The sequence below is a fragment of the Pteronotus mesoamericanus genome, unplaced genomic scaffold, assembly GCF_021234165.1.
Source record: "Pteronotus mesoamericanus isolate MK-2021 breed Mesoamerican mustached bat unplaced genomic scaffold, CSHL_Meso_final contig_25, whole genome shotgun sequence".
Taxonomy (NCBI): domain Eukaryota; kingdom Metazoa; phylum Chordata; class Mammalia; order Chiroptera; family Mormoopidae; genus Pteronotus; species Pteronotus mesoamericanus.
The window spans coordinates 36,874,969-36,901,780 of record NW_026555105.1 but is presented as its reverse complement, the minus strand read 5'-3'; the positions used below and the strand labels follow the sequence as shown (position 1 = coordinate 36,901,780).

The 26,812-nt window shown below is 39.3% G+C and overlaps 2 protein-coding genes and 1 pseudogene across 5 annotated transcripts in view; 1 reads left to right on the top strand and 2 right to left on the bottom strand.

Annotated features, from left to right (window-relative positions):
* KAT14 (lysine acetyltransferase 14) overlaps window positions 1-11,275 on the bottom strand; it is a 93,165-nt gene extending 81,890 nt beyond the window's left edge. For all 4 annotated transcript variants that reach the window (XM_054574103.1, XM_054574100.1, XM_054574102.1 and 1 more), the window contains exons 1-4: window positions 11,008-11,275; window positions 8,392-8,510; window positions 5,178-5,299; window positions 177-358 (exon numbers count right to left, since the gene is read on the bottom strand). In XM_054574103.1, coding sequence (XP_054430078.1) covers window positions 177-358; window positions 5,178-5,299; window positions 8,392-8,510; window positions 11,008-11,266 — 682 coding nt within the window. In that variant the 5' untranslated portion in view covers window positions 11,267-11,275. The remainder of the gene's footprint in view (window positions 1-176; window positions 359-5,177; window positions 5,300-8,391; window positions 8,511-11,007) is intronic.
* A 276-nt stretch (window positions 11,276-11,551) lies between these two features.
* LOC129070896 (protein PET117 homolog, mitochondrial) lies at window positions 11,552-15,144 on the bottom strand. The gene is made up of 2 exons (XM_054574105.1): window positions 14,958-15,144; window positions 11,552-11,731 (listed from the first exon to the last, which is right to left on the bottom strand). The coding sequence occupies exons 1-2, from the start codon at window positions 15,051-15,053 to the stop codon at window positions 11,573-11,575; spliced, it is 255 nt and encodes an 84-aa protein (XP_054430080.1). The 5' UTR covers window positions 15,054-15,144; the 3' UTR covers window positions 11,552-11,572.
* A 10,167-nt stretch (window positions 15,145-25,311) lies between these two features.
* LOC129070548 (glyceraldehyde-3-phosphate dehydrogenase-like) lies at window positions 25,312-26,313 on the top strand (annotated as a pseudogene).
* The last annotated feature ends 499 nt before the right edge of the window (window positions 26,314-26,812 follow it).

Here is a 26,812-nt window from a genome sequence, read left to right as displayed (position 1 = left end):
AACTTGATTAAGAAATTATCAAATATTTTAATGTAATATTTATTTATGGCATACAAAAAAAGTGTCACAATAAATCGGCAAACGACTCACTCCGGAGGCAGATGAGGTATGCCTAAGCTCATATTTGCTTGACTTTGGTATAGCTAGCACCTTCTATATGGCACTCGCAATAGTACCTTTTACTTTCAAGGAAGAGGCAGACAACTTCTCTCCTTCAGGTTTCATTGTTGGGGGCTTGTTGTGAACAAGTTTCCACCATCCTGGTTCTCCAAATTCCTGAGCGCCTGAACGGAAGTACATAGGACTTCCCACACTGAGGCAACCTGCTACTGTGCTCCACCAGGTCGAAGTCTTTTTCCTAGGCAGTCCAAGAATTTAAAAATTATTGGTACTTTAATTATATCATTATATAGAAAATACACTCTCTATATATATCCTATGAAGCCTAGCTTATGATATGCTACAAAACCTGCAGTCTTTGAAGGAACATACATCAAGGGAGAGGCTCTAGTCTGTCCGGCTTCAAATCCTGGCTCTAGCTGATTCAGTTTCTAGCTGACCACCTTCTAGCTGACTCAGTTTCTTCATCTTTAAAATTAGGATCATAGCACGTACCTCGCTAGGTTGCTGAGTGTATTAAATAATTCAAACAAAACTCATAAAACACTTCTTACCACAGTCAACATAGAGTTCTACAGGTTAATTTTCATTAAACTTGAGTTGCTTTGATATATGAATTAAACACAGCTCTTAAGAAAGCAAGCAGAAGAATCAATTGCCCTGTTAAATACTTCTTTTGTAAAAAATTATATTGTATTGATTATGGTATTACAATTGTACAAATATTTTTCCCCATGCCTCCCTCCACCAAGCACCCCCTACTCCCTCAGGCAATCCCCTAACCATCGTTCATGTCCATGGGTCATGTGTATAAGTCCTTTGGCTACTACATTTCCTGTACTGTACTTTACATCCCCATGGCTATTCAGTAACTACCTACTCACACTTAATCCACTCACCTCTTCACCCATTCCCCTACACTCCTGTCTAATCTAGCAACCATCAAAATGAACTCCGTAGCCATGATTTTGTCTCAATTCTACTTGTTTGCTTTGTTTCCATTTTAGATCCATTGTTGATAGATATGTATTTATTGCCATTTTAATGCTTACAGTTTGGATCATCTTTTTAATTGTCTTATTAACACTTCATATAATTGTTTGATGATGAACTCCTTTATTTTTTTTTCCTTGTCTGGGAAACTCTTTATTTGCCCATCACTTCTAAATGATAGCTTTGCTGGGTAGAACAATTTTGGCTATAAGTCCCTGCTTTTCATCACTTTGAATATTTCCTGCCAATCGCTTCTAGCCTGCAAAGTTTCTTCTGAGAAATCAGGTCATGGTCTTACTGGGATTCCCCTCTAGATAAGTAACTGCTTTTCTCTTGCTGCTCTTTAGATTCTCTCTTTAACATTTGGCATTTTAATTATGATGTGTCTTGGTGTAGTCCTCTTTGCATCCATCTTGTGTGGATCATCCATCTGTGCTTTTTGGATTTGCACATCTATTTCCTTCACCAGATTAGGTAAGTTTTCTTTCATTATTTCTTCAAATAGATTTCCAATTTCTTCCTCTTTCTCTTTTCCTTCTGGCATCCCTCTTATGCAAATGCTGGAATACCTGAAGTTGCCCCAGAGGCTGCTTATACTATCCCTTTTTTTTTTTTTTTTTTGGATTCTTTTTCCTTCTTGTTGTTCCAATTGGTTGTTTTTTGCTTCTTAATGTTCCAAATCATTGATTTGATTCTTGGCTTCAACCATTCTACAGCTGTTTCCCTATAAATTGTTTTTTTTAATTTCAGTTAGTGTTTCCTTCCTTTCTGACTGATCATTTTTATGCTGTAGTGGTCCTCAGTTAGTTCCTTGAGCATCCTTATAACCAGTGTTTTGAACTCAGCATCTGATAGATTGCTTATCGCCATTTCCTTTAGTTCTTTTTATGGAGTTTTGATTTCTTTACTCATTTGGGACATGTTTTTTTGTCTCCTTGTTTTGGCAGTCTCCCTGTGTTTTTTTCTGTGTATTAGGTAGAGATGCTTTGACTCAGTGTCTTGGTATTGTGGCCTAATGTAGTAGGTGTCCTGTACAGTTCGGTGGCAGAGTCTCCCCTATTACCCAAGCTGGGTACTAGAGGTGTACCCTTTGTGTGAGCTGACTACACTCTCCTCTTCTAGTTGAGCCTTGATGCTGTTAGCAGGTCAATAGGAGGAATTTACCCAGGCCAGTCAGCTGCAAACACTGACTGTGACCAATGACTAACAACCTCTACCATCTGTGAAGAATCTGCTATATGGGGCAGGGCAGTGGTACTCTGATGTGGTCTATAGCTATCCACCAGTGCATAGGCTCTGGGGTTCACCAGGTGATTCAGGCCAAAATCAGCTCCCACCTGTGTTCTGCCGCGGGCTACCCTGCATGAGCTATAAAGCAATCTGAGATGGCAGCTACTTCTGCTGGGCTAGAGATTCCCTGGGGAAGAAAACTTCCCTAATTTGGTGAAGGAAATAGACATGCCTGTCCAAGCAGAGTGCCAATTATAATGGAAGCAAAGAGGCCCACTCCAAGATACATCACTATTAAAATGCCAAAGGTTAAAGATAAAGAGAGACTCTTAAAAGCAAAAGAAAAAAAGTTAGTTACCAGAAGGTTGCCAGATGGGAGGGGAAAGGGGGTGAATGGTTGAAGAGGTGAGGGGATTAAGAAGTACAAATAGGTAGTTACAGAATAGCCATGGGGATGTAAAGTACAGTGTAAGAAAGAGTAAAGGACTTATACACATGACCCATGGACATGAACAATGGTGGGGGGATTGCCCGAGGGAGTAGAGGACGCTCACTGGAAGGGTTCAAAGGGGTAAAATCAGGACAACTATAATAGCATAATCAATTAAATATAATTAAAAAGTAAAAAAAAAAAAATAACAAGGGCATAAAAGCAAAGCCTGTAAATATCTGAAAGAAAATGAGTTCAAATTTAGAACTTCATTACACAGTATGCTATTCTCTTAGTTCTTATGGCAAATAAGAAATGGTTATTATTGTTAAGAATTTAAAATATGTTCTATGAATAGCAGAATTCACATCTTTAGAAGTTATGAAAATAGTCTGACTGCAAAAGTTATTCACAGTTGGTTCTCTGGGGTGTAATGATGCTGTCTATGTTCATACATAGAGACATCCGAGCACGTGGTGACCACATCAAGGAGCAGTTCCAGGTGACCTCCCAATCACTGATGTTTAAAACAGAGTTCCAAAATATAGGTTAGCGCTCATCGGGAAACTGAGTGACAAGGAATCACAGGGTAAATTTTAATTCTCCTTTACTCCTTCAGGTTAAATCAAGGAGTAACTTTGTTGTTTGAAATTCTAACACATGTAGCCTCCCCTTTTGATGAAAAAAGAGGGTCTCAGATTGCCTCTATGGGCCATGGGTTTCACTACAACTTAATGGTATTTTATTTCCAGTATACTTATTTTAATAGCTTTATCCTATTTATGACACATAATAGGAGTTTTTCATTTTCCAAGGTGGTGTGAATTTTCTTTATAAAGTCAATGTATTTTTAAGTGGCTTGATTTAAAAAAGTAAATAGTAAGTCAAGTGATGCGTAATTATGGCCAAAAACACTAGTTTAATGGTTAAACTACACAGTAGCTGGAAAATAATTAATGCCTTTCAGACATACTTAAAAAGAACAGGCTGTAGAAATTAACAAATGAAACTGAATAACTTCTGTTAAAATAAAGGCAATATCCTTAAAAATAGGCAATTTAAATCCAGTTTCTTCCAGAAGACAATCCATTAAACAGAACAGCACTGAGAGATCGTGAAAACATTCCAAGATCTAATTTTATCATTTTTTTTCCTTTCTTATAAATGGGATATATTGAGTTCCACAAATAGTGCTATCATTAAACTAAGATAACAGATTTCCTTTCTTTGAGAAAAAGAACCAGTTATACTGTCACTTCTTTTCTTAGTACCACCAAAATACTCCAGAATAAAAATAACTCCTTTTGTAAAAATGTACTGAATCTCTTCTATTCTTTCCTCATGGCAAGTCTCCAGAAGGTCACCCCTCCTTACAAACGCCTTCCCTGAATTCCCAGCAACATCGGCAGAACTGTGACTTCTCAGCACTGGACATAAAGGCTGCAGCAAGTTCCGAGTGAGGACAGGTGCAAACTCCCAGCTCTGACATGATGTGATCAGAGCCTTTATCTCATCTATACCGACCCAATATACAAGATTTATGAATCTCACAGAGGACTTCAGATGGCAGTTAACAATCAGGATCTCAAACAGAATTCGCCAATGCAGTTGCAAACTCACTAGTCCCTAAATAGCAATAAAGGTCTTATTGATCCACATGAACATTTAGTTAAACCATGTGGTCTCAATGTCTGCATACTAACATCCCTAAGTCTGATGAACCAAAGCAGCCACCAAGGAGAAGTGCACTCAGCAGCAAACTGAAAGCATGACTATGAAAAGAATGAATGAATGAATTAGCCACATGTATATTAATGTACCTAGACTTAGCTAAACACTGTAATTCCAAAAAGTATAAAACTGTTTCTCCCTTCCAGTTAATAAAAACAAATACTAACAACAAGTATATGTTAATGAAGAGCAATATAAATGGGTACAGTCAATAACTGCCACTATTTTTCTTCTTCTGATCTCCTGTAAGGACAACACTTTCTGAATTACAAAATTCTCTGTAATTGCCACAAACAAACGCATATTCCAATTCTCTAGAACAGCGATTTTTAACCAGTGTGCCACAAGAATTTTTAAAACATGCAATATCTGACTATTTAGTCAGGGGTACTGACCTCTTTTCCCTTAGATTGTCAAATTTTAAAAAATGAGTAATAACAGCAACACAACACTAGCCATCCAGTGTGAATGAATCAAAATTATACCTTTTTTTTGGGGTCAGATCAGCAAAAAATATATCTTCATGTGTGCTGCAGAATTTTATTGATTAGTATAAGTGTGCCAGATAGATGAAAAAGGTCAAAAACTGCTGCTCTAGAGGGCTGCACTAGGCTTATAATCTTATATTCTTTGTTCTTCACATCTTTGTTCAAGACTTTAAAAATCATGTTACCTATTCCCTAGTAAAAAAGTCCAATGTTTCTCTATAAAGGCGCAGATATCCTCTTTCCACCTGAAATAACCTTGACGTCCACTTCCTTCCAGAGACAAGTTGTACATTGCCAACATGACAACCTGAAACAAAGGAAAAAAGGATTGGGAGAAAGGCATGATTAAGGGTGTTCATCTTCAGAAGGGAAAATCTGTCTTATATTTTAGGTGGTAATGCTGGAGAACGGAGGGGATAAAGGAAGGATAATATTGGGATATTCTCAGCACAGAATTTATTTCCATAAGGAGTAATCTGAAGCTAGCTGTAAGGAATCTAGTAAAGTTAATCCCCCCAATATCTGGATCCACACCTTTAACTCCCAACAGTCCCATGACAACGTCTATGACTCAAGGCCATTCTGATGCTTCCACTGAGTTTCAACTTCCCCCATCCTTAAACTTATTAAACTTTTGGACAGCCTGACGAATAACCCCACAAACAGATTTTTCAAATTCTTTTCATTTATTTTTGCATCAGGTCTACATCAACCAACAGGCATCTTCCTTTGAGCAGTTATTGTTCATAGGGAGTTACTGTTTAATGGATATGGAGTTTCAGTTTGGGATGATAAGAAAAGTTCTGGAAATGGATAGTGGTGATGGTTGCCAAACAATGTGATTACATTTTATTCCACTGAATTGTATGCTTAAAAATGCTTAAAACTTTAAATGTTTATGGTATGTATATATTACCACAATTTTTAAGTTATTTTTCAAGAAATACTCTAAGGAAAGAATGAATCAAAATTCTGCCCACTCACTCGACAGTACCTCAGAAACATAATTCACTGTTAATCTCAGTGGTAGATACATAAGTGTCTATTAATTTATTTCCAATCTGTATTTTTTCATATATCAAACATTTCATGACTTTAAAAAGTTAAAAATTCACATACATACTTGAAAATAACTACCTATTATCACAATACTTATTGAGGAACCTACAAACTCAATATATAAAGGACATGATTTTCCTTCTCTCCTGGAATTCATAATCTAAAAGAATGCATCCCAGTTTAGTTTTTGGCTCTCACGCAATCAGACACACTCATCAGTAACAGGCCAGCCTTGCGAACCAGTGTATCCCCTGAACCTAGTTCAGGGTTGGCACAGCAACAGCAGGCATGAGTATATTGAAAACAATCATGGTATCTTTCTTTACCTGCAAAGTAAGAATGATTGTCCAGGACAAGAATGTAAAAACTATACTCTCCTTCCCTAGTACATAATAAAGTTTCTCCTATATTTCAAACTGTTGTTCACAAGTCACCAAAGAGGAGAGGAGACAAAAGGAGGGTGTGGCAGAAAGAGGACTTTCAGTCAGGACACCAGACCTTGGTATTTAGTAATACAAGCAAGCATTTCCATTTATTACTTTGATAAAGCAACAAATACAAAGTCTAAGATTTTTTAAAAACCTAGAAAACCCACATTCCAATGAAACCTATTCAAGACCAACTGAGTCTCTGTCAGCATTTCAATGAGAGACTGAGTTTTTAAGATGCAACAAGAAACACTGGTCTACAGCTTGCCAAGAGCCAGATGCATCTGATCAAAGTTATCATTTCATCACACCAGTATTATCCACCACCAATGTGTCATTGGAATAAAATAATTTTCAAGTGCTGTCAGTCTAATTAAGCATGCAAATTGAGCCAATGTTATATTCTGAGCTATACAATCAAAAACTAGTTGTTCTTTTAAAAAAAACCTTCACAGAATACTCATATTCCTGAAAAATAACAAAATACATATATTCGCTCTTCCATTTTACAGCTTTTGAGAAGCTATTTGCAAGCCAAATGCAAATCTGCCTACATGTGCACACATTGGAATGATCTATTAACATTAATCTGACCCTGCCTAGAGCAGGTCACATGTACACTTTGAGAAAAATTTTGAAATTACAATATTCATGAGAATATATCCTCAATAGAAACTTCATTGTCTACTCATATATTTTCAGACAAGTCAAAAAGTCTCCCTCCATTCACCGCTGACAGATTTCCTTATGAGATGTCCTAATAAAGCTGATAATTAAGATAAATCTAAGTCTGTTAAACCAACTACAATTTACAAGGAATACCTGAAGTGGCTTAGATGGTATAATTTACAATCTTTTCTTGTTACCCTGTTTATTTCCTTGATAGCAAAAAAGTACTATGGGTAATTAACTTGTTTAATTATAATTTAAAATAAACATCTAGAATGTCAGTGCATGGGGCAAGCAGGTGTCTTAGGTGTCTAGTTCATCCCGGTAGTCTCTAGGCCTACAACAGTGCCTGGTACTTAACAATTGTTGAATCAATAAACATAATATTGAGTATGTATAATCCATTCCTTTTTAGAATTTAAACACAGTATATACATTATGCTTACTATAGACATATTAATATAAAAACAAAACCAAAATAATTAATACAACCAAAGATCAATAAAAAGCTACTGTTCAGGCTATGCAGCTGGATTATGGTATTGGTATTGTGGATGATTAAAAGTGGACATAATATTCATTAAGCAAAAAATATTTAAACATGTTTGAGTTCAAATGCAGGAAAGCTGGATAGTGCTGGTTTCTATAATCAGCCACATTATATCTTCCTAATCTATTTCCAGTGGACCATTTTTCCATTTTTAAAAATGTTTCATTGTTCCAAAAAAGGCTGCCAGAAAAATGTGAACCTCATTTTCAATTAAAGTCAGAGTTCAGTATTATATAAAAATGAAATCGTGCCCTGACCCGTGTGACTCAGTTGGCCATCATCCTCCAAAGCAAAAGGTTGCTAGTTGGACTCCCAGTCAGGGTACATGGCGGGGTTGCGGGGCTGGTACCCAGTTGGGACACATATGAGAGGCAACCAATGTTTCTCACATTGATGTTGCTCTTCCTCTTTCTCCCTCCCTTCCCCTCTCTCTAAAAATAAATAAATAAATAAATAAAATCTTTAAAAAAAGAAAAATCGTGTGTTTTCAGGAATCTCAAACCCAATTCAGTAAGTTAGCACTGAGTACCATGAACTTTCTCCACACATTCAGTATACAATTTTCATGGGTAAATAAAAAGTGACCCTCAAAACAGCTCAAAAGCTCATAGAAGTTCCTCTTTCTCCCAATATTCCAGTATATTCCTTGGGGGACCAACCTCATGAATGTTACAGGAAGAGCCTTTTACTCACTTGCTGCCATGTTAGCTTCAGCCTTTCATACTGCTCCTTGCCATCTTCTGAGCAATCGGAACAAGTAAACCTAAAAAAATTATCACCCTTAAGGTAACTGAGCTGTTCCCTCAGCTGACCTAGGAAAAAAACAAAAAGGTTTATCATAGAGCAGTGGTAACCTAAAGGCTTAATTTTTATCAACCAGATTTTCCAAGTTTTCCATGCTGTTTTTCTTTTTGTTTTTCTTTACAGCCAGTCCACAATAGGAGGCAGGGGAGGGAGTAGAGGGGAAAGATTTTTATTCTTCCAACATCAAGTGTGTGCCCACTTAAGATCACTGGTCCCCTAACTTTTAGGAGAAAGATACTGGACAAAACAGGTATTACTGCTTACTGGATTTTCCAGCTGTTAACATTTCTGACTCATATAGGTCTCTTCACACATTCAAACAATATCTGAACACCCACTGAGTATCAAGCACTGGGCCTGGAACTGGGACTACTATGCCCAAAACAGGCATAGACAGTAACTGCTCTCAGCAGCTTTAAAAATTCTGTAAGGGAAGCACGAGGAAACAGGTAATCACAACAGCACAGTGGTTCTCCATCCTCATCATACAGCAGAATCACCTAGGGAGGTTTTTGTTTTTTGCTTTTAATGCCTTGGCCTACCCCACATGAAATGAACCAGTCTCTGAAGTGGGGCCTAGGTCTGCATTTTTTAAAGTTCTCCAGGTGGCACATGCTCTGTAAGACATGAAAATCACTATAACTCTAAGGGCAATGTGAGAGTAAATAAAAGAGGTGCATGACCCAATTTGGAAAGATAGGAGACCTAGAAAAAGTGAGCTCTACAGATGATTAGAATTGGCCTAGGGAAGCGAGGTGCTTGCGGGGGAGGGGAGGGGCGGGGGGGGGGCTCAGAAGCTATAGTGATGCATACTGCAGAAAGGAAATTACAATGTGCTAAATCCTAAGGATTAAAAAAACTTGTTTATAGAAAGTTATTGGGTTGGCCAAAAAGTCCATTTAGTTTATTCCATAAAAGAGACGTTTTTCATATTCAATAAAGATTAACTTTATTGATTTGGATATTTTGAGTATGTCATCTATCCCCCGCTATTGGCTTCTAATGGGTAGAGGCCAGGGGTGCTGCTAAACATCTTACAGTGCATAAGACAGCCCCACAGCAAAGAATTATTTGGCCAAAATGTCAATAGTGCCAAGAAACCGCAAACCACTTTTGACATGTTCTCCATACATTGCACAAATCTTTTATTTCTGCATTTCGGTTGCGTTTTTACCTTTCTTGAAATAATAAAGCACAACACGCCAAAAATCTTGCTTATTTTCCTCCATCTTCATTATTAAATGGCTACACAAAAATTCAACAATTTTCTTTTTTTTTTTTAATGCACGCTGATATGACAGCTGTCACAATACAACCTAACAAAATTATTTCAGATGAAGTTAAGGAAGACTAAGCACAACCAGAGCCATCATATAGAAAAAACTAAACGAACTTTTTGGCCAACCCAATAAAAGCTCACCAGCATAGCTCTCTTTATGTGTGAGGATAAGAGGCATCTAGAGAGAGAGGCTAAACAAGTTAGCAAGGGCACAGTCATAAAGTACAGTTTAAAATGTATCCTGTGAGGACAAGGGGAAAGCCACTGAGATCTTTAGGTAAGACCTTGAATTAATAAGCAGAAAGAGCTCACAGGCAAAAAACCACCCAAGATGTAATAACTTTCTACAAAAAGTTATGTATTAGTAGTAACTATTAATCTGAATAGTTGAATCTTTAACAAAAACATTTCCACATACCAGAAAATGCCCCACTTCGCAATTACACACACACTCACACTTTTCTCTGACCTAATTACAAATTCTATTACACAGAGAATTCCTCTACTGCATATGTCTTTACTGGTCTGGCCTAATGGAAAAATCCTTTTCTTGGTAATACTCATGATGACTGGCAAAGCATACTCTTTCTTAAGAACTAGGATGCTAGCAGTTGACAAGATTGAGTTGAAAAACTAAAGTATCAGAGAAGCATGTGTGTATATCTCTCTCTTGCCAGCATTATCAAAGAGGCCAACAAGCAGAAAACAAAAACAGTCCTAGAAAAAATAAGCGCAAAACAATTTTACTCTACTAATTCTAGCCTTACTTCAGCATACAATAGCTGGAGTTTTCCATTAAATTAAACATTGAGTAATTTTTATGAACTTGAATTTTAATTCTACACTGGGCCTAGAATTTGGCTTCAAATTCTTAACTTAGCCTTGTTGAAAAAATTTGGCTAATTCTTTAACACAGGATTTCCAATTTTCTAATCTTTATTGAATTACCATCAAGGACATTAATTTAACAACTTGATATATGTTGACAGTTTTTATTAGTATAAATATATCTGATTTATATAAATTTGTAGTTAACTAAACTAAAATTAAAGATAATTATCTTTTTATTTAGGTCCACTTTACATTTCTTGACATTCACGTTTCCTTCATAGCAATAATACCTGTTTTGTCCAGTATCTTTCTCCTGACATTCACGTTTCCTTCATAGGTTAGAAAAACAAACCACGTAGAAACCGACAAATCAAAGGAAACTAAAAGCTCCTTACTGGCTGGTATCCATTTCTGGCATTTGTCACAGAAGTAGGACAGCTGCTCCTCCATCCAGGACACATCTCCTTCATCACTGTTCAGGGAATCCCCACTCTGATCATGAGACAAGTCCACTGATGCCTGGTCCTCCGATTCAACAATCAGGAGAGTCTCCCCCTCCACTTCACCCTCCTCCAGTCCTTCTGAGGTAGATGTTCTTGTGGCTTCATCATCATGGCGACTTATCAAACTACTCAGGTGGATGTTACTATCCATCCCTTTTTTTCTCTCAGGGTCAGAAGTGCTTTTTATCACAATCCTAAACTCTGGACACCACACTTAAAGGGGCTTTCATCAGGATTACACAAACAGAAACTCTTCAGAAGAGTGCCTACTTCTCTACTCAGATATAATGACTTTTTAAAACAGTAATTTAGACTATGTAATTCACTGTCCTTTTATTTGACTGAGTTTAAAAGGACAGTGACCAAAAAAAGGTTGAAGATCTCACTAAGCTACTATTCATCAACACACTCACATGCACACACATTCAACACTATCTGTCCCACCAATATTTCACATTCATTTTAAGTCATGTTTTTTGAGATCCTTTGCCAACACTGTCTTCTCTCTTTCTGCTTCAAGTTGCTCAGTCAAAATAATCTGTTCTCCCAAAAGACGAATGTTTTCTTTTTTCCGATTTTGCCTCTCAATGTCTCTGATCACTCCGTCACGAAGCCTCTAAAAACATAACAAACAGATTTCAGTAACACCTGAACAGGTGGTTCCCATCCTGTGCCATTCAAATCCAAGTAACAGCATTACCAAAATACACTTAAAACTTTCAGACTCTATTTTAACTTTCTGAATAAACATAAAATGTAATAAAGAAACCATCAAATTAATCTGGTAGTGTGCTATAATATTATCACTTAAATGATAGTATTTAAATGTTATCTTATCATATTTTATATCATATTTTAAGAAATTCTTAAATATTCACTATATATATTCAGAATATTCAGTATATTTTTCATATTTTAAGAAATTCCTGAATGTTCAGTATAGAACACTTAATTTAAAATAATTAAAAAAGAAAAAACTGCCATTGTGTTGAATTTTAAAAGTTTAATTGATATATGACACTTAAAAAAATTTGATAGAAATTACTACAGTAATTCTTTGAACTACTTTCCTCCTAGCAATTATTCTAGCTGAATAATAAACATCAAAGAAAAAGAGGTTACTAAAATATGAACAAGCTGTAAGGTGCTACAAGAAAGTAAAAAACCCAGCTTCTAATACATAAGGAGAAAAAGTGAAAATTATACAGAATTACTTAGTCAATTACATAACACAGAAGAATAAAATACTACTCACAGACAGAAAAATAAAGGTCTATTAATAGTAGTTACTTTGATAAGCACTAAAGAAAGGTAGAAAATTCCAGAATATGGACCTGGCACCTAAGATGAGACTTTTTAAAGCATCAATCCAGTCATGACTAACATTTTATAGTTACAGGTCACAAAATGCTCTAGTAAGTTTTTAACAGCAACTTTGTAAGGCAGAATTAATGGAGATAGGTCGCAGGGTCTGAATATGTTTTGGGGTTTTCTTTGTAATTATTATCATGTCTATTTAAAAGACTCACCAACTATCTACCTACCTGCAGGACCTCCTCCAGGCCTAGAACTTCACTCCATGTTATGGGGGAAGAGAGAGTCATGAGACTAATAACTCAACTAAAAACCAACTCTCTTGATCCCTGAACCCTTGGCAAGACCTCCAGAGACAGAAATGTAGGTGCTCATTCCATTCCTCCCTCCCGAATTCTTCCTATCCTGTGGTCCTTACACCATGACATACCCACACACTCACTTTACCTCCTAAAGCCCGCGCCTTCCCCTGGAATCATTCCACACCTGCCTGAGATCCTACCCTGCCTTTTGAGACTTTAGCATATACTTAGGATCTTGCTTTCCATACATCACTTGCTATCTTCCTCCAAGTTTCAATGTGTATGGCTGACTGCCTCCGTCATCTTCCTGTGACATGCACTTTTACTACCTTACAAGCCACTAAGACCTCTTCACTATTCCAATTCTAACACCTAGAACTCTGATTCCTCATGTAAGTACTACTTGTGTTGTGGGTTCCTATGAGGATTACAGATGATGTATACAAAGTTCTTAGTGCAGTGCCTCATATGTGGTAGGCTGTGAAGAAACAAATCATTATTTTATTTCTTGCTCCCCTTGAATCCTCCTACATATCCACCATATCAATCATTTGGCCAACTCTTTCCCACTGCTAGAAAATAAGCCCACAATAAATGATTCAATGTAACATAAACACAGGTTTTTCTGGTCAATCTTTTCTTCATCTCTAACTTCCAAATATCTTAATCTTTCTGTTCTTCCGCCCTCTAACACAGTGATCCTCAACCCTGGCTGCATATTAGAATCCCCTGGGTCACTTTTAAAATACACGAAAGCAGGATCCCCATCCCCAAGAGATTCTGATTTAACAGGACTGGAGTAAGACCCAGCCTCAGCTGCACTGTAAAAACTTCCCAGGACTATTGGGTGTGTAGCTAGGTTTCAGAACCAAGTTCTAATAACCCAGCCCTACCTGACACTCTGGAATTCTCTGTTCACTGACCTCAGAGTTACACCTGACACACCATTCTCTACTCCATCTCAATTTTTCTTGGGATCATGGTATTTCTCTTTTTAGAGGAGGAAGATTCCTGCCTCTATTATAAATGCTACCCTCTTAGAATCCCAAATCTCTAGTCTCGTTGATGCCCTTTCATCATTAATCATCCCTTTCCTTCCTCCCCAGAATTCTTTTATCTTCACAGGCTTCCTTTCCCTTGATTTCCATAGACGGTGAACACGGAGGACAAAGCCCTCATCTGTTTCATAGCTGTATACAGAGCACACAGCACAGTCCAATGCAAGAAATGACTTTACTATTGATTCAGGTCATTACTTCCACCTTAGAGAGACAAAGCTCAACCAATACTTGCACCAACGTGCTCTGTGACAGTTCATCAACGACCTAATTCCCGCTCTCATACTCAACATTCGGCACTATTTTTGCATTAGTTTCAGGAAGGAACAACTGTGTTTCCTTATCTTTAGTTCCCAAAAGTGCCTGATGCGGTGCCTGGCACATAGTCATCAGTCATTAAATGTTTGCTAACTCGAATGAGAAAGAAAATATGGGTCGAGACACACAGAAAGGACGATCAGTCCACTGACTAGTTAAGTCTTATTTCTAGATGTACAAAAAAAAAAAAAAGATAATTTGGTGGCTGGTATTGCTAACGTTCCCTGAATCTAGTTTTCATAGAAAACTGCTCCTTAAATTCCATCCCCCTCCAATTAAAAAAAAAAAAAAAAAAAAAAAAAAGCATACAGGCATCTCACCAAACTACCTCGGCCAAAGGCACGAAGGCCAAGTGTGGGGATGCTTCTTTATCACGAGATAAAATCTTACTAGCATTTAAACACAGTAGGACCCAACCTTGGGCCTGGGAGGTGGAGAGGCTGGTATCCTGCTGATGTATCCCCTCCTCCACTTTTCTGCGGTCCCATTCTGAACGTTCTGAAAAGTCGTCTCACGACAGGGTGGCTGACTTGAAAACAGGACCGCTGACCACCCCACAGGAGTGCGTTCGCGGGAGCCACACAACTTCAGCGCGGAGCGCCAGGCTCCAAGGCGCCGGCCAGGAGAGGGTGGCCAGAGTTTCGGGCAGGCACGCGGCCTGGGAGCTTGCAGCGCCCAGGGCGGAGCAAGCCGACCGCGGTGGCGAAAGCGTGAGGGTGCCGGGCCGCGTCGCAGCGAAGGAAAAGGGAGAGAAAGAAAGACGCGGACTAACTGGAAACCACGGGAAGAGACCGGAGGGCCCGGGGCGCAGGCAAGCAGGCCCCGAAACAGACCGCCACGTGACACCGACCTGCTGGTCCTGTCTCTGCTTAAAATGCACGCCGGCCACGGTGGTAACCGTCAGCACCACCGACAGGCCCAGCACCAGCTGCGAACTCCTCGACATTCCCGCGCTGGCCGCCGCGGCCGCTCTCTCCCACACCCGCGACGCCCCAGAACGGCAGCCTGCGGGCGCAGATGCCGGCGCGAGCCAGACCCGATATGAAGAACGCAGAGCTCCAGACACTGCGAGCGCCACCCGCCGCCACTGCCAGGCGCGAGCAATCGAGAGCCGAATGGCGCCCCAGCTCCTTGGCAAGTGCGGCTTTGGTTGAGGCCCGGGGAAAGGAGGGATGTCCCTCTAACCTGCGAGCGACAGAGTTAAAACACTCCCAACTCAAATTCTGTGGAAGAGCCTGGGCCCAAAGCTGGCCCCAGCACCTTTCTGGAGATGGCGTGGAGGGGTCCCATGCCTGAGCCATTTCATTTTATCACCCTACCACCAGCAGTGGCAGGGACCGTAGGACTTGGAGGGAAAGGGGAATCACCCCACTGGGCTACTTTAATGACCCAGGTGCTGTTGCTCAATACCAACTTCACCAAACTCACTCCTCATTTTTTCTTTGGCAGGGAAGGTACCACCAGGCGGTGAGTTTTGCTAGTTAAATGCAGACACAGTCACCTGCTTTCAACTCGACGCTGTAGGGTGGCCGATCAGTCTGATTTTTCTTAAAATCGAAAAGCCTTCTTGCTAAAGAGCATGTCAGCCGGGCAGCGACACCGTCTTGCCTGCTGCTACGAAAAGGGCTGGCCACCTCCTTGTCCATGTAGTCCTTAAGAGGTCACTTTTACACTCTTAGAGCCTCAGTGCCTTCAATTTTTAAGACAGGATTCATGAGCCCACATCACTAGGAACATAAATGATGGGAATGGAGTGCCTCGAAAATATCGTAGCTTAAGGTCCTGTCCAAGGCATAGAAACATGTTTGGCTTTTTAATAAAGAGATAACTGTCATTAAATTATTCTTTCTCACTAGAATTCAAAGAGAACAAACTTCTTCCTGTGGAAACAACTTTGGACAATATTAATTTGGGCTCGATCTCACCCTCACCCAAGGGCTTCATCTACATTCACCTCTGTAGCGCTTTGCTATTCCAGCCTATGGCATGAGGTGATATTGCTCTTAGGAAATGTAATATAATAAAACTTTTCAAATACCCTTTTCAAATGTCATTTTGTCCCCAACATGTTTCTCAGTCTGAAAAATGTACCATTGAATTGGAAAACATGGTCCCTGCCCTAATAAACCTTGAAGTTAGAAGCAATTTAATTTGGGGTGTATATGCATATTTCTGTAAAGAATTAAAACTGTATTAGACTACTTTTAATTGTGGTCTTCTCAAAATATTTTTTCTGTCTAAGGCAATGAAACTTCAATATGTCCTTGGACTGTGCCGCAGAGAATTGCATGGTCTTTCATTCTTGATCGCTATTTTTTCAACTTGTGTTCTTGAAATATTTTGTTATTCTACTTTTGAGAGATCCTTTAAATGGTAACAATGTCAAATTAAAAAGTGGATAACCTGTTTAAATATTTATAAAGCTAGGCAGAATGTATTGTGATATTATTGTCTCAAGTTACTGGGTTATGAGAGAATGACTACATGCCATCGAACATTGAAACCAACTTTTTTTTCATTAAAATAATTTCCATTTAGTCTAAGTATATTTTTAAGTGTGTGCAGTATGTTTAAACAAAAGCAGTTTTCTGGGACAACTTGAAGAGTTTCTACTAATGAATACAAGTCCAGACTTGCTGATTGGCTTTTTCTTTCCCCAACAAAGTTTGACTGAATGTGCTAGGAGCAGTGGATTCAAGGTACCCCCACCCCCATGCCATCCCTCAAGCAGCTCATTTCCTGCAAAGAAGACAGACTGGCATATCAAAGAATCACAATTTAAAAAAGCAGTTTACAAGTAGCAATTATGGACTGCATGTTTGTGTCTACACCCCTCCCCCATTCTTATGTTCAAATCATAACCTCCATTGGAATGGTATTAAGAGGTAGAATCTTTAGTAGGTAATTAGGTTAAGATAAGGCTATGAGGGTAGCTTCCTCCACAATGGGATTAGTGTACTAAGAAGGGAAAGAGACTAGAGCTCACTCTCTCTACCCTGTGAGGATGCAGCTAGAAGGTGGCCATCAGCAAATGAAGAAGACCCTCACTAAAACCTGACCATGCCTGATACCAGTAGCTTGGCCAGCTGGAACAGAGACGCAGGGAGGGAGGGAACCTGCCCTGAGGCAGGGGCAGCTTTGCTGCCCTGGTAACCAAGTTAACACTACCTGAAGTCCTGAGCCTGAGCATTTGGGAGGCTAGCAAGAGCGACAGAGGAAAAAGCTCTCCTATCTGCTCTCCCTCCCTGGATGTGGGAGGGACCACGGGGCAGCTGCATGTATATCCTGCAGGTCAATATGGTGGCAAGAGGAGGTGCTTTCCTATCAGTCTAGCCTGGGAAAAGGATGGATAGGCTTGGGGGAACTGAACCTTCCCAGAGTGTGGAGAAACTTGAGCTGGAGATTTAAATCAAGGGAAGGGAGAAACATGCTCTCTTCCTCTGGGCCCTACCAGGTGGGCTTCAGTGGGCTGAACCATCTTTAGATCAGCTGGTCCCAGAAGCCATGTGGCCCATGGCAGCTCTGAAAAGAAGGGAGCCTGAGGCGCTACAGTGACGAGGAAAGAGGCTGAGCTGCTTGGATGATCGTGCAGCTGCATTTGCCAGTCCAGAAGGACAGTATTTTGAATGGGAGAAGGAACTCTGGGCACAGCCTTGGACTGGTCTGGCAGGGGGCAGCTGGGTTTTCCTCTGGGTGCTCTGGAAGGGATGGGCTTTGAAGCAGGACCCTGCCATCCTCCCAGACTGTGCAGCTTTTGAATAAAAGACCTCTTTCCTTTTCTCCCAAAGCTCTGCCTCTGGAATTTGCCTATGGGTGGCGGTGGGCAGCAAAACACCAATTTCTGTTCAGTAACATGCCGGCAACCTAATCTCAGATATCCCAGGCTCCAAAGCGCTGAGAAATAAATTTCTGTTGTTTAATCCACCCACTCTATGGTATTTTTGGTTGTAGCAGCCACAGCTAAGACAGCAGTAGACTGTTCCCCCAAAGTTAAGTGTGGGTCTAGATCTACTGCTCTAGAGTCAGTACTGCCCGACACAAAAGATTCAAGACCCAGTGCTCTGTCAGAATCTTCCAGCAACTCTTTTCCAGGAACCAGGTGCTGGCTGGTTTTAAATTTCTCACTCTCCTCCTCTCAGCGGTAAACTATCTCTAATGCTGAAAAATGGAACAGTCCTCTGTAACCATTGAAGGCTCTGGGTGAAAAGGTGCTCATGAAATAATCACAGAAATAAGTACAGGTAGAGTTTCTACTACAAGGTATAAGACTTAAAATTGAGGTCCACTCACCCACAAGGAGGGTAAAAAGAAAAAAAAATTACTTCATAATATTAGCAAACACTTAGCATATTCAGGCACACATTTGAGAGCTGTTTATCCTTCAGCTAACATCTCCCTATTTCCATTCACCCCTCAGCCCCTGGCAACCACCACACCACTCTGCTTTTACGTGTTAAGACTTTCTAGATTCCACATATAAAAAGTATTTGTCTTTCTGTGCCTTGCTTATTTCACTTAGCATAATGTCCTCTAGGTTTATCCATGTTGTTACAAATAGCAGAATTTCATTCTTTTGATGGCTGAATGATATTTCATTGTGTATATATACCACAACTTCTTCATACATTTATCTATCAATGGACACTTAGGTTATCCTAAGTGTAGAAACTGAGGTTTCTACATCTTGGATATTCTGAATAATGCAGCAGTAAACATGGGAATGCACGGGAATTAGAATTGAAATCTCAATTTCATTTCTTTTGGACATATGTCCAAGGATTGCTGAGTCATAAAGTAGTTCTATTTTAATTTTTTGAGAAACTGCCTTACTGTTTTCCATAGTGACTATACCAATTTACATTTACAGTGTACCAATTTACAGCACACCAGGGTTCCCTTTTCTCCACATTGTTGCTAACACTTGGTACCTCTTGTCTTTTTGGTAATACCCGTTCTAATAGGTGTTCAGTGACATCTCATTGTGGCTGTGGTCGTTACTTGCATTTCTCTGATGATTATTAATATTGAGTAACTTTTCATATACCTATTGACTATTTCAGTTACAAGATCAATAAATCTGGGGATCTAATGTATATCACAGTGACTATAGTTAATAATACTCTGTGCATACTTGAAATTTGCTAAGGGAGTAGATCTTAAGTATTCTCACCTCACCAAAAAAAGTATGTGAAGTGATGGATGTGTATAATTACCTTGATTGCAGTAATCATTTCCCAACATATATCAAACGATCACATTGTACACCTTCAATATGTACTATTTTTATTTGTAAGTTTTGCCCCAATAAAGCTGTAAACAAAATAAATTTTAGATATTTTTAAAAGTACCAAGAAGAAAATAATTATTTACATTTATACACACAGACTCAGAAAAAAAAGAAAAGAAATGAAGTTCAGCTATAACATAAATGAACCTTGATATCTTGAAAACATTATGCTAAATAAAAGAAGCATAGTCATGCCCTGACTGGTGGGGCTCATTGGGTTGAGTGCTGGCCCGAAAACTGGAAGGTGGCTGGTTTCATTCCTGGTCAGAGGACAGGCCTGAGTTATAGGCTAGGTCCTCGTTTAGAGGCATGCAAGGGGTGGCCAAGCGATGTTTCTCTCACACATCGATGTTTCTCTTGCTCTTTCTCACTCCCTTCTCCTCTCTCTAAAAAAATAAATAAAATCTTTAAGAACACAAAAAAGCTATTCACAAAAGACCAGGTATTGTATGATTCCATTTATATAAAATGTCCAGAATAAGCAATGTCATAGAGACAGTAAGTTGTGATTAAACACTTGTTGTCAAGAACTGGGGGTGTTAAGAGATGAAGGCTGCTAATGGGTTTCATTTTGGGGTGATAAAAATGTTCTAGAATTAGATCATGGTGATGGGTACACAACTCTGTGGAGCTACTAAAACAACTGGTTTGTAAACTTTAAAAGGGTACATCTTATGGTATATCATTATTTTAATAAAGCTGTTAAAAGAATGTGAAAAAATAAAGCTGTTTACATATAAACTGATTTCATCTTCACAGTAACCTTATAAAATACATGCTATTAGTACCCCTATTTTCCAGGTGAGGAAACTGAGGCACAGAGAGGTAGGAAACATGGCCAGAGGCCACAAGTTATAGAGCAGCTTGATTGGTTTTTAGTTTTGTTTTCAAAAGACATAAAAGATTAAATTTGCCTGGTTTAAACATTTGAAACAGAGAACACATATCTTCAGTCAATAGATACTACGAGAATGTGTATATTTAGAATTTTCCAATTCTATATTTTAGCTACTTAAAAAATGGGAGAAGAGAGACGGGCAAGAGAGGGAGGGCGATATGAGGAGATAAACAGATGTGAGAGGAAAGAAAGATAAACAAGAGAACAGAAAAGTGGACAACAACTCTCTAGGTATGTTCTAAGGTAACAGCATTTGCCTCGGGGGTGATGCCTTAAATGAACTTCTGAGAGACTTGCCCATTCTTGTGGCCCTTTGTAGTTCTGCTTTGGAGTCTTCCATTCCTCCCTTTGGTAGGAGAGCCTTGCAGCCCTCCCTCAGGATATTGTTCTCAGACATTGGCCTCTTTGAGCCAATCTCTGCTGCAACAAAGAGGTGGGAAGCAGGACTTCTGGATTCACTTAGGGGACAATCCCTTAAGTTTGGGGGCCTCAGTTTTCTTCTCCGTACTATCGGGACAGTGATATGTCTGCTACCTCTTGGCTTGCTGGTTGAAATGACTAATTAGTAGCATCTCAGCACCCCAGCCAGTAAGTTTCCAGTGGCCCCACCTCCATGAGTCATAAGATTCACTATGGCGGTTGGGGGCAGGAAGAGGACCTCTGTTGCTACCCTGGGGGCAGTGGCCCTGAATCCTTGTCTTCAAAAAATTAGGAGAAGTCTATCTGTTTGCAGCAGTTGGGTCTTTTGTTGACATCCCAACATGTGCACTCTCACCTCTCCAGATGCTTGTCCTGGCTTGTGGGTTAGAGTTTTGTTATTTCCAAATACTTGGTGTGTGATTGAGTTCTTTCAGATTCAAATCCAGTCATATTGTCAGAAAAAATTGTCAACATTACCATTGTTAATGAAAGAACTGTTAGATCTGTTCAATATAATTTCTGACTGCTATATATTTATGAATCATTATTTAAAAAACAGTGGCTTTAACTGACAATAACATGTGTTGACAAAGACACAGAACAGCTGGAACACTCTGTAGTTGTGATAAGAGTGCCACTGGAACCACTTTAATGTATTTGCTGGAGCTGAACTGGTTCAAAGCCTATAATCCAGTAACTTCACCCCTAGATACAGGCCCAGCAGAACAGCACACATGTGAGTAGCAAAAAACATGTGCAAATATACCTGTATAAATTCCACTTACGGAAGTCAGCATGGTGGTCACCTTGTTGGAAAAGGCAAAAAAAGTATTCACTGGGAGAAAGCAAATGGGACTTCTGGATGCTGGTATCATTCAATTGCTTGACCTGGTTGTTGGTACTAGGTGTGTATAAAAATTGATCAAGTGGTACACACATTTTGTTCTCATATCTATGTGTGTGACCAACTTCTTTGCAAAATCATATGCAAAATTATGAATTGACCAAATGGTTTTATGTGTTATCATTATTTATTTCACCAAGGAGGTTTCTCCGTGATAACTATCAAGAATTAAAGAGGTTATCATTTAAAACATCTTGATCAGAAATTATGTGCAGACATTTTAAACATACAACTTGATATTAAAAAGTTAAACTCAGGCTCTGGCTGGTGTGGCTCAGTAGACTGAGTACTGGCCTGCAAACCAAAGGGTTGCTGGTTCAATTCCCAGTCAGGACTCGTGTCTGAGTTGCAGGCCAGGTCCCCAGGGCGGGGATGCCTTAAGAGGCAACCACACGTTAATATTTCTCTCCCTCTTTCTCTCTCCCTCCCCTCTCTAAAAATAAATAAATAAAATCTTTTTAAAAAATAAAACATTACTCAGAGAAGTAGCTCTAGTTTTTTTTATGCTGACAATTTAAAAAGTTTTATTTAAGACTTGTATTTTCCACTTTGCAATACAGTGCCTTATAAAGTTCATTGTTATTTTCTTTCCCTGTGTCTAGTTTTTCATTTAAAAAAGTTACAGACTTGTTATCAGAAAATTTTATGTAAGTTCAATATTTAAATTTACCCCAATACTGTTTATATTTTTCTTCTCATAATATATAGTATCATGATTTTTTTTGTATTTTTTAATGAGAATATTATATACAGGAAATGTGAATAATTATTATGCACCAAATCCATCTAAAATTATCTAAGCTCCTTCAATTAGATCCCAGTGAGCTATACATATCCCCTTTTTAATGTTTATCAGGAAAGGACAAAGATTAGGAAGCATGGCTAATTTACCATAATGTGCTTTTTAGGTCAGAACTTCTAAACGTTGTGTATCTGACTTTATTCTATTCTAGTCTCTTGGTATCCTGAGATCACATCAGCCCCCATTCCTCTCAGCTTTGGACTGACCTAGATGTGACCAGAGTGACTACTGCTCTCCTGGAAAGGACAATGGTGCTACATTCACACTACTGTCCCTTCATTGGCAGGTCTGATAAGAGCTAGAGAAGAGGCTAGTGGTGCTGTTAAAACAGGACACATTAGAAGCAAATCTGCTCAAACTCAAACTCAGGTGTACTGGAGGTCTGAGGAGCTTCAGAAAACTCCACCCTTACTGAGTTGTTTTCAAATGTTTTCAAATCTTGTTTCAAAAAAGTCTTTTTGAAATTGATTGCCTGCACGATAATTCTTCTAACGTAAAATCCCTGAGAGACAGAACCACTGCCATCAGATTGAACTTGCTTTCTAAGACAAAAATATGAAGCCAACTTTCTTAAAACCTCTCAGTGGCTCCCCATTTCCAAAAGGTAAAGCCCCAAACTCTTTACAATAGCATTCCACCCTATGCCTTCCCTCCCACCCCACCCCCTTCAGCCTCTCCTAAGTAAGAGGAAACATCAAAAAGAAGACTTGGAGAAGAACCAAGAAATGAAAACTAAAAGGAGGGGAGTACAGTCATCTCCCTGTGTTTGATCAACATGGTCACATAATGCTTGTTCACTTTCACTCATACAAGGGTGGGACTTGAAAAATGCCTTCACCACTGAGTGTGTAATTTGGCTTGTGTTTTGTGGGCTTGAATCAGGGCCAGGTCCTCACAGCTTTTATGGGAAAGCTGGTTTCCAAGTCATTTCTGTCTTAGAGAATATTAATCATCAGTACTCTAGTGGGAGGTATTAATAGGAACACATTGGTAGATGGAAAGTGGAATAGATGATGGGCACCACCATAACAAGTGAGGGCAGAGGCATAAGGCAATGAATTAGAAGGTTGTAAGGGATGAGGTTAAGAAAAGAAGAAGAGGCTTGAGGGGTGTTTTTTTTAGGAATAAGGTGGAGGGTGTCAGCTGAATTGACATCAGTGATCAACTTTTGAGTAAATATTATATACAATCTCAGCACCTAATGAATGTGGAAATAGCACACCATATCGCACCCTATAATGCACTATTATGACTATTTAAAAAACAAATACAGAGCCCTGTCTCATGCATGATCCTATAGTAGACTCTACAGATGACTAATCTGATGAGAACCCATCTTCTTCAGGCTTAGGTTCTCAAGTCAGCCATCAGCATGTAAGGCAAAAATCACAGCCGAAACTGTTATTGAAAATCCCTTAGGAAGGTGACATATTGGAGACAATAAGTTTTCTCGCAGTAAGTCCTACATAGTTTTTCTCCTGGCCTTGGAATTGATTATGGAATTCAATGGATGAGTTACATAATTGATTTGGAATTCTGCACAGGATATTTGTCTCTTCCCTTTTTAATTAATTTATTCAATCATTTATATAAGTTTAAATTCATGATACTTTTTTATATTTAGGTTATAATACAATATTACTTTATTTTATTGCTCAAATTGCTCTAGCTTTGACCACTGGGAGCTTTAAGTCAGCTCCTGTACCCTTTGACCAAACAATATTGGTTTTTCCTTTTTCACACTTCCTTACTTTATAGCACTACAAGATTGTCCAGGCTCATCTTATATATTTCCTGACCCAGTCCTAGAATTAGCTATTTCTCCAAGGATCCCTGGTTCCTTGTAACTGAAGAATGGTATTAAAAACCAAGACTTGGGCCCTATATGTGCTTGCTGTCACTACAGTGTTATTTTGTTTAGGCCCTGTCAGATGACAGACCAAATAAATATATGTGCATATCCTAATCTGTGTACAGACACATAGCTACAAATAGTTCTCTATATGTAATCATATGAATCTACATTAAGTTAAACATGATGTCTCCAATTCTAACCTTTTGCCACATGGATCATTCTAGTCTCCTCCCCTTGTTTATCTGCAAATTCCCACTCCAACGGTAAGAAACCTGGCTCCCATCACCCACCATCCATTTATTGAATTGTTCAGTTTCAGTATACTTGTAAAACTGTCTCAGAATTGTTAACACTAACCCTCATGGGATATCACTTTATCAACTATAGTACCATGCCTTTTTCAGTTCCCTTGCTTTTAGTCTTACAGAGTTCCTGATTCCAAAGTTACTAAATCAGCACCTTTTCCCCCATCCCCAACAGTGAGGTTGTTTCCTACATTTACAATACAGTTAGTAGTTATATTTTTCTTGTCACAACATGCATTATTTCCTGGGATCTTTCTAAGAGTATTTTTCACTCACTTCTATAAACATTATGGAATTGACAAATCCACTTTCCCCATCACTCAATTGTAGTAGATAATATTGTTTTCAATCTTTGCCTTTTAAGTTTGAAATACAGACCACTATACTTGATTTATCAATTTAAATGACAGTTTTGACAACCAGCTTTAAATATAGAGGGAACCAGTGTACTCACCCTATTTTCCAGCTTCTCTCTTTTTCTCAACTTTTGTTAGTTATATCATTTTTCACTGCCAGAATTTTCATTATTTGCATTCTGTTCTATAAGTGTAATTCCTACATTTATTTTCAATTTAGTCCCACTTTCAATGGATTTCATGGTCATTATCAATTCTTTCTGTGTTGTTTCTCTGTTACCTATTAGCATATTCAAAAAAGGGTTATAGGCTCTCTCCTCCTCCTGTTCTACAGATATCCATGTCTTCCTGCCTAGGGCCAACCTCAACCTTGAGACATGGTGATAAAGGTTGGAGTGAATGGATTTGACGGCACTGGGCACCTCGTCACCAGGGCTGCTTTTTATTCTGGCAGAATGGATATTGTCACCATCAATGATCCCTTCATTGACCTCAATTACATGGTCTACATGTTCCAGTATGATTCTACTCATGGCAGATTCAAAGGCACAGTCAAAGCTGAGAACAGGAAGCTTGTCATCAATGGAAAGTTAAGTTCCATCTTCTAGAAGCAAGATCCTGCCAACATCAAATGGGATATTGCTGGTGCTGAATATGCTGTAGAGTCCCCTGGTGTCTTCACTACCATGGGAAAGTCTGGGGCTCTCTTGAAGGGTGGGGACAAGAGGTTCACCATCTCTGTCTCTTCTGCAGATACCCCCATGTTTGTGATGGGTGTGAGCCATGACAATTATGACAACTCTATGAAGATTGTCAGCAATGCCTCCTGCACCACCAGCTGCTTGGTCCCCCTGGCCAATGTCATCCATGACAACTTTGGCATCATGGAGAGACTCATGACTACAGTTCATGCCATCACTGCCACCCAGAAGACCGTGGATGGCCCTTCTGAGAACCTGTGGCATGATGGCTGAGGGGCTACCCAAAACATCCTGGCTTTTACTGGCACTGCCAAGGCTGTGGGCAAGCTAGCACCTTTGAGCTGAATGGGAAGCTCACTGGCGCAGCCTTCCATGCCTCTACCCTCAATGTGTCATTTTGTATCTGACCTACTGCCCAAAGAAAGATGCCAAATACAATGAATCAAGAAGATAGTGAAGCAGGCATCAGAGGGCTCCCTCAAGGTCATCCTGGGCTATACTGAGTAACAGATTGTTTTCTGCGACTTTAATAGTGACACCCATTCCTCCACCTTTGATGTTAGGGCTGGCATTACCTTCAATGACCACTTTTCCAAGCTCATTTCTTAGTATGACAATGAGTTTGGCTACAGCAACAGGGTGGTGGATGTTATGGTCCACATGGTCTCCAAGAAGTAAGAGCTCCCTGGACTACCAGCCCTAACAATAGGAAGAGAAGTCCTCAGGCGCTGGGGAGTCCTTGCCCCAAATACGTCCCCCAATACACTGAGAATCTCCTGACCTCCAGTTTCCATCCTAGACCTCCTGAAGATGGGAAGGGTTTAAGAAGCTCTACCTTGTCATGCACCATCAAAAAATTTCGCTGTATTCCCCCCGCCCCACACAAAAGAGCTCTTTTTCTTTTAAAATTTTCCTGAAGTCTTTTTCTTTTAAATTTTATTTATTTATTTTTAGTGGGGGGAAGGGAGGGAGAAAGAGGAACATCAATGTGTAAGAGAAATATCAATTGGTTGCCTCTTGCATGCTCCAAACCAGGGACCTAGCCTGCAACCCAAGCATGTGCCCTAAATAGAGATCAATTTGGCAACCTTTTGGTTTGCAGTATGATGCCCAACCCACTGAGCCACAGCAGTCAGGGCTATATTTCCTGAATTCTTGCACACTCAAAAATGTTTTT

Excerpts from the sequence above, each read along its gene's own strand:
- LOC129070896 (XM_054574105.1), bottom strand. The coding sequence starts at position 15,053 with ATGTCGAGGAGTTCGCAGCTGGTGCTGGGCCTGTCGGTGGTGCTGACG. Across the intron at positions 11,732-14,957 it reads AGCAGAGACAGGACCAGCAG|AGGCTTCGTGACGGAGTGAT; the intron begins GTCGGTGTCACG and ends TTATGTTTTTAG.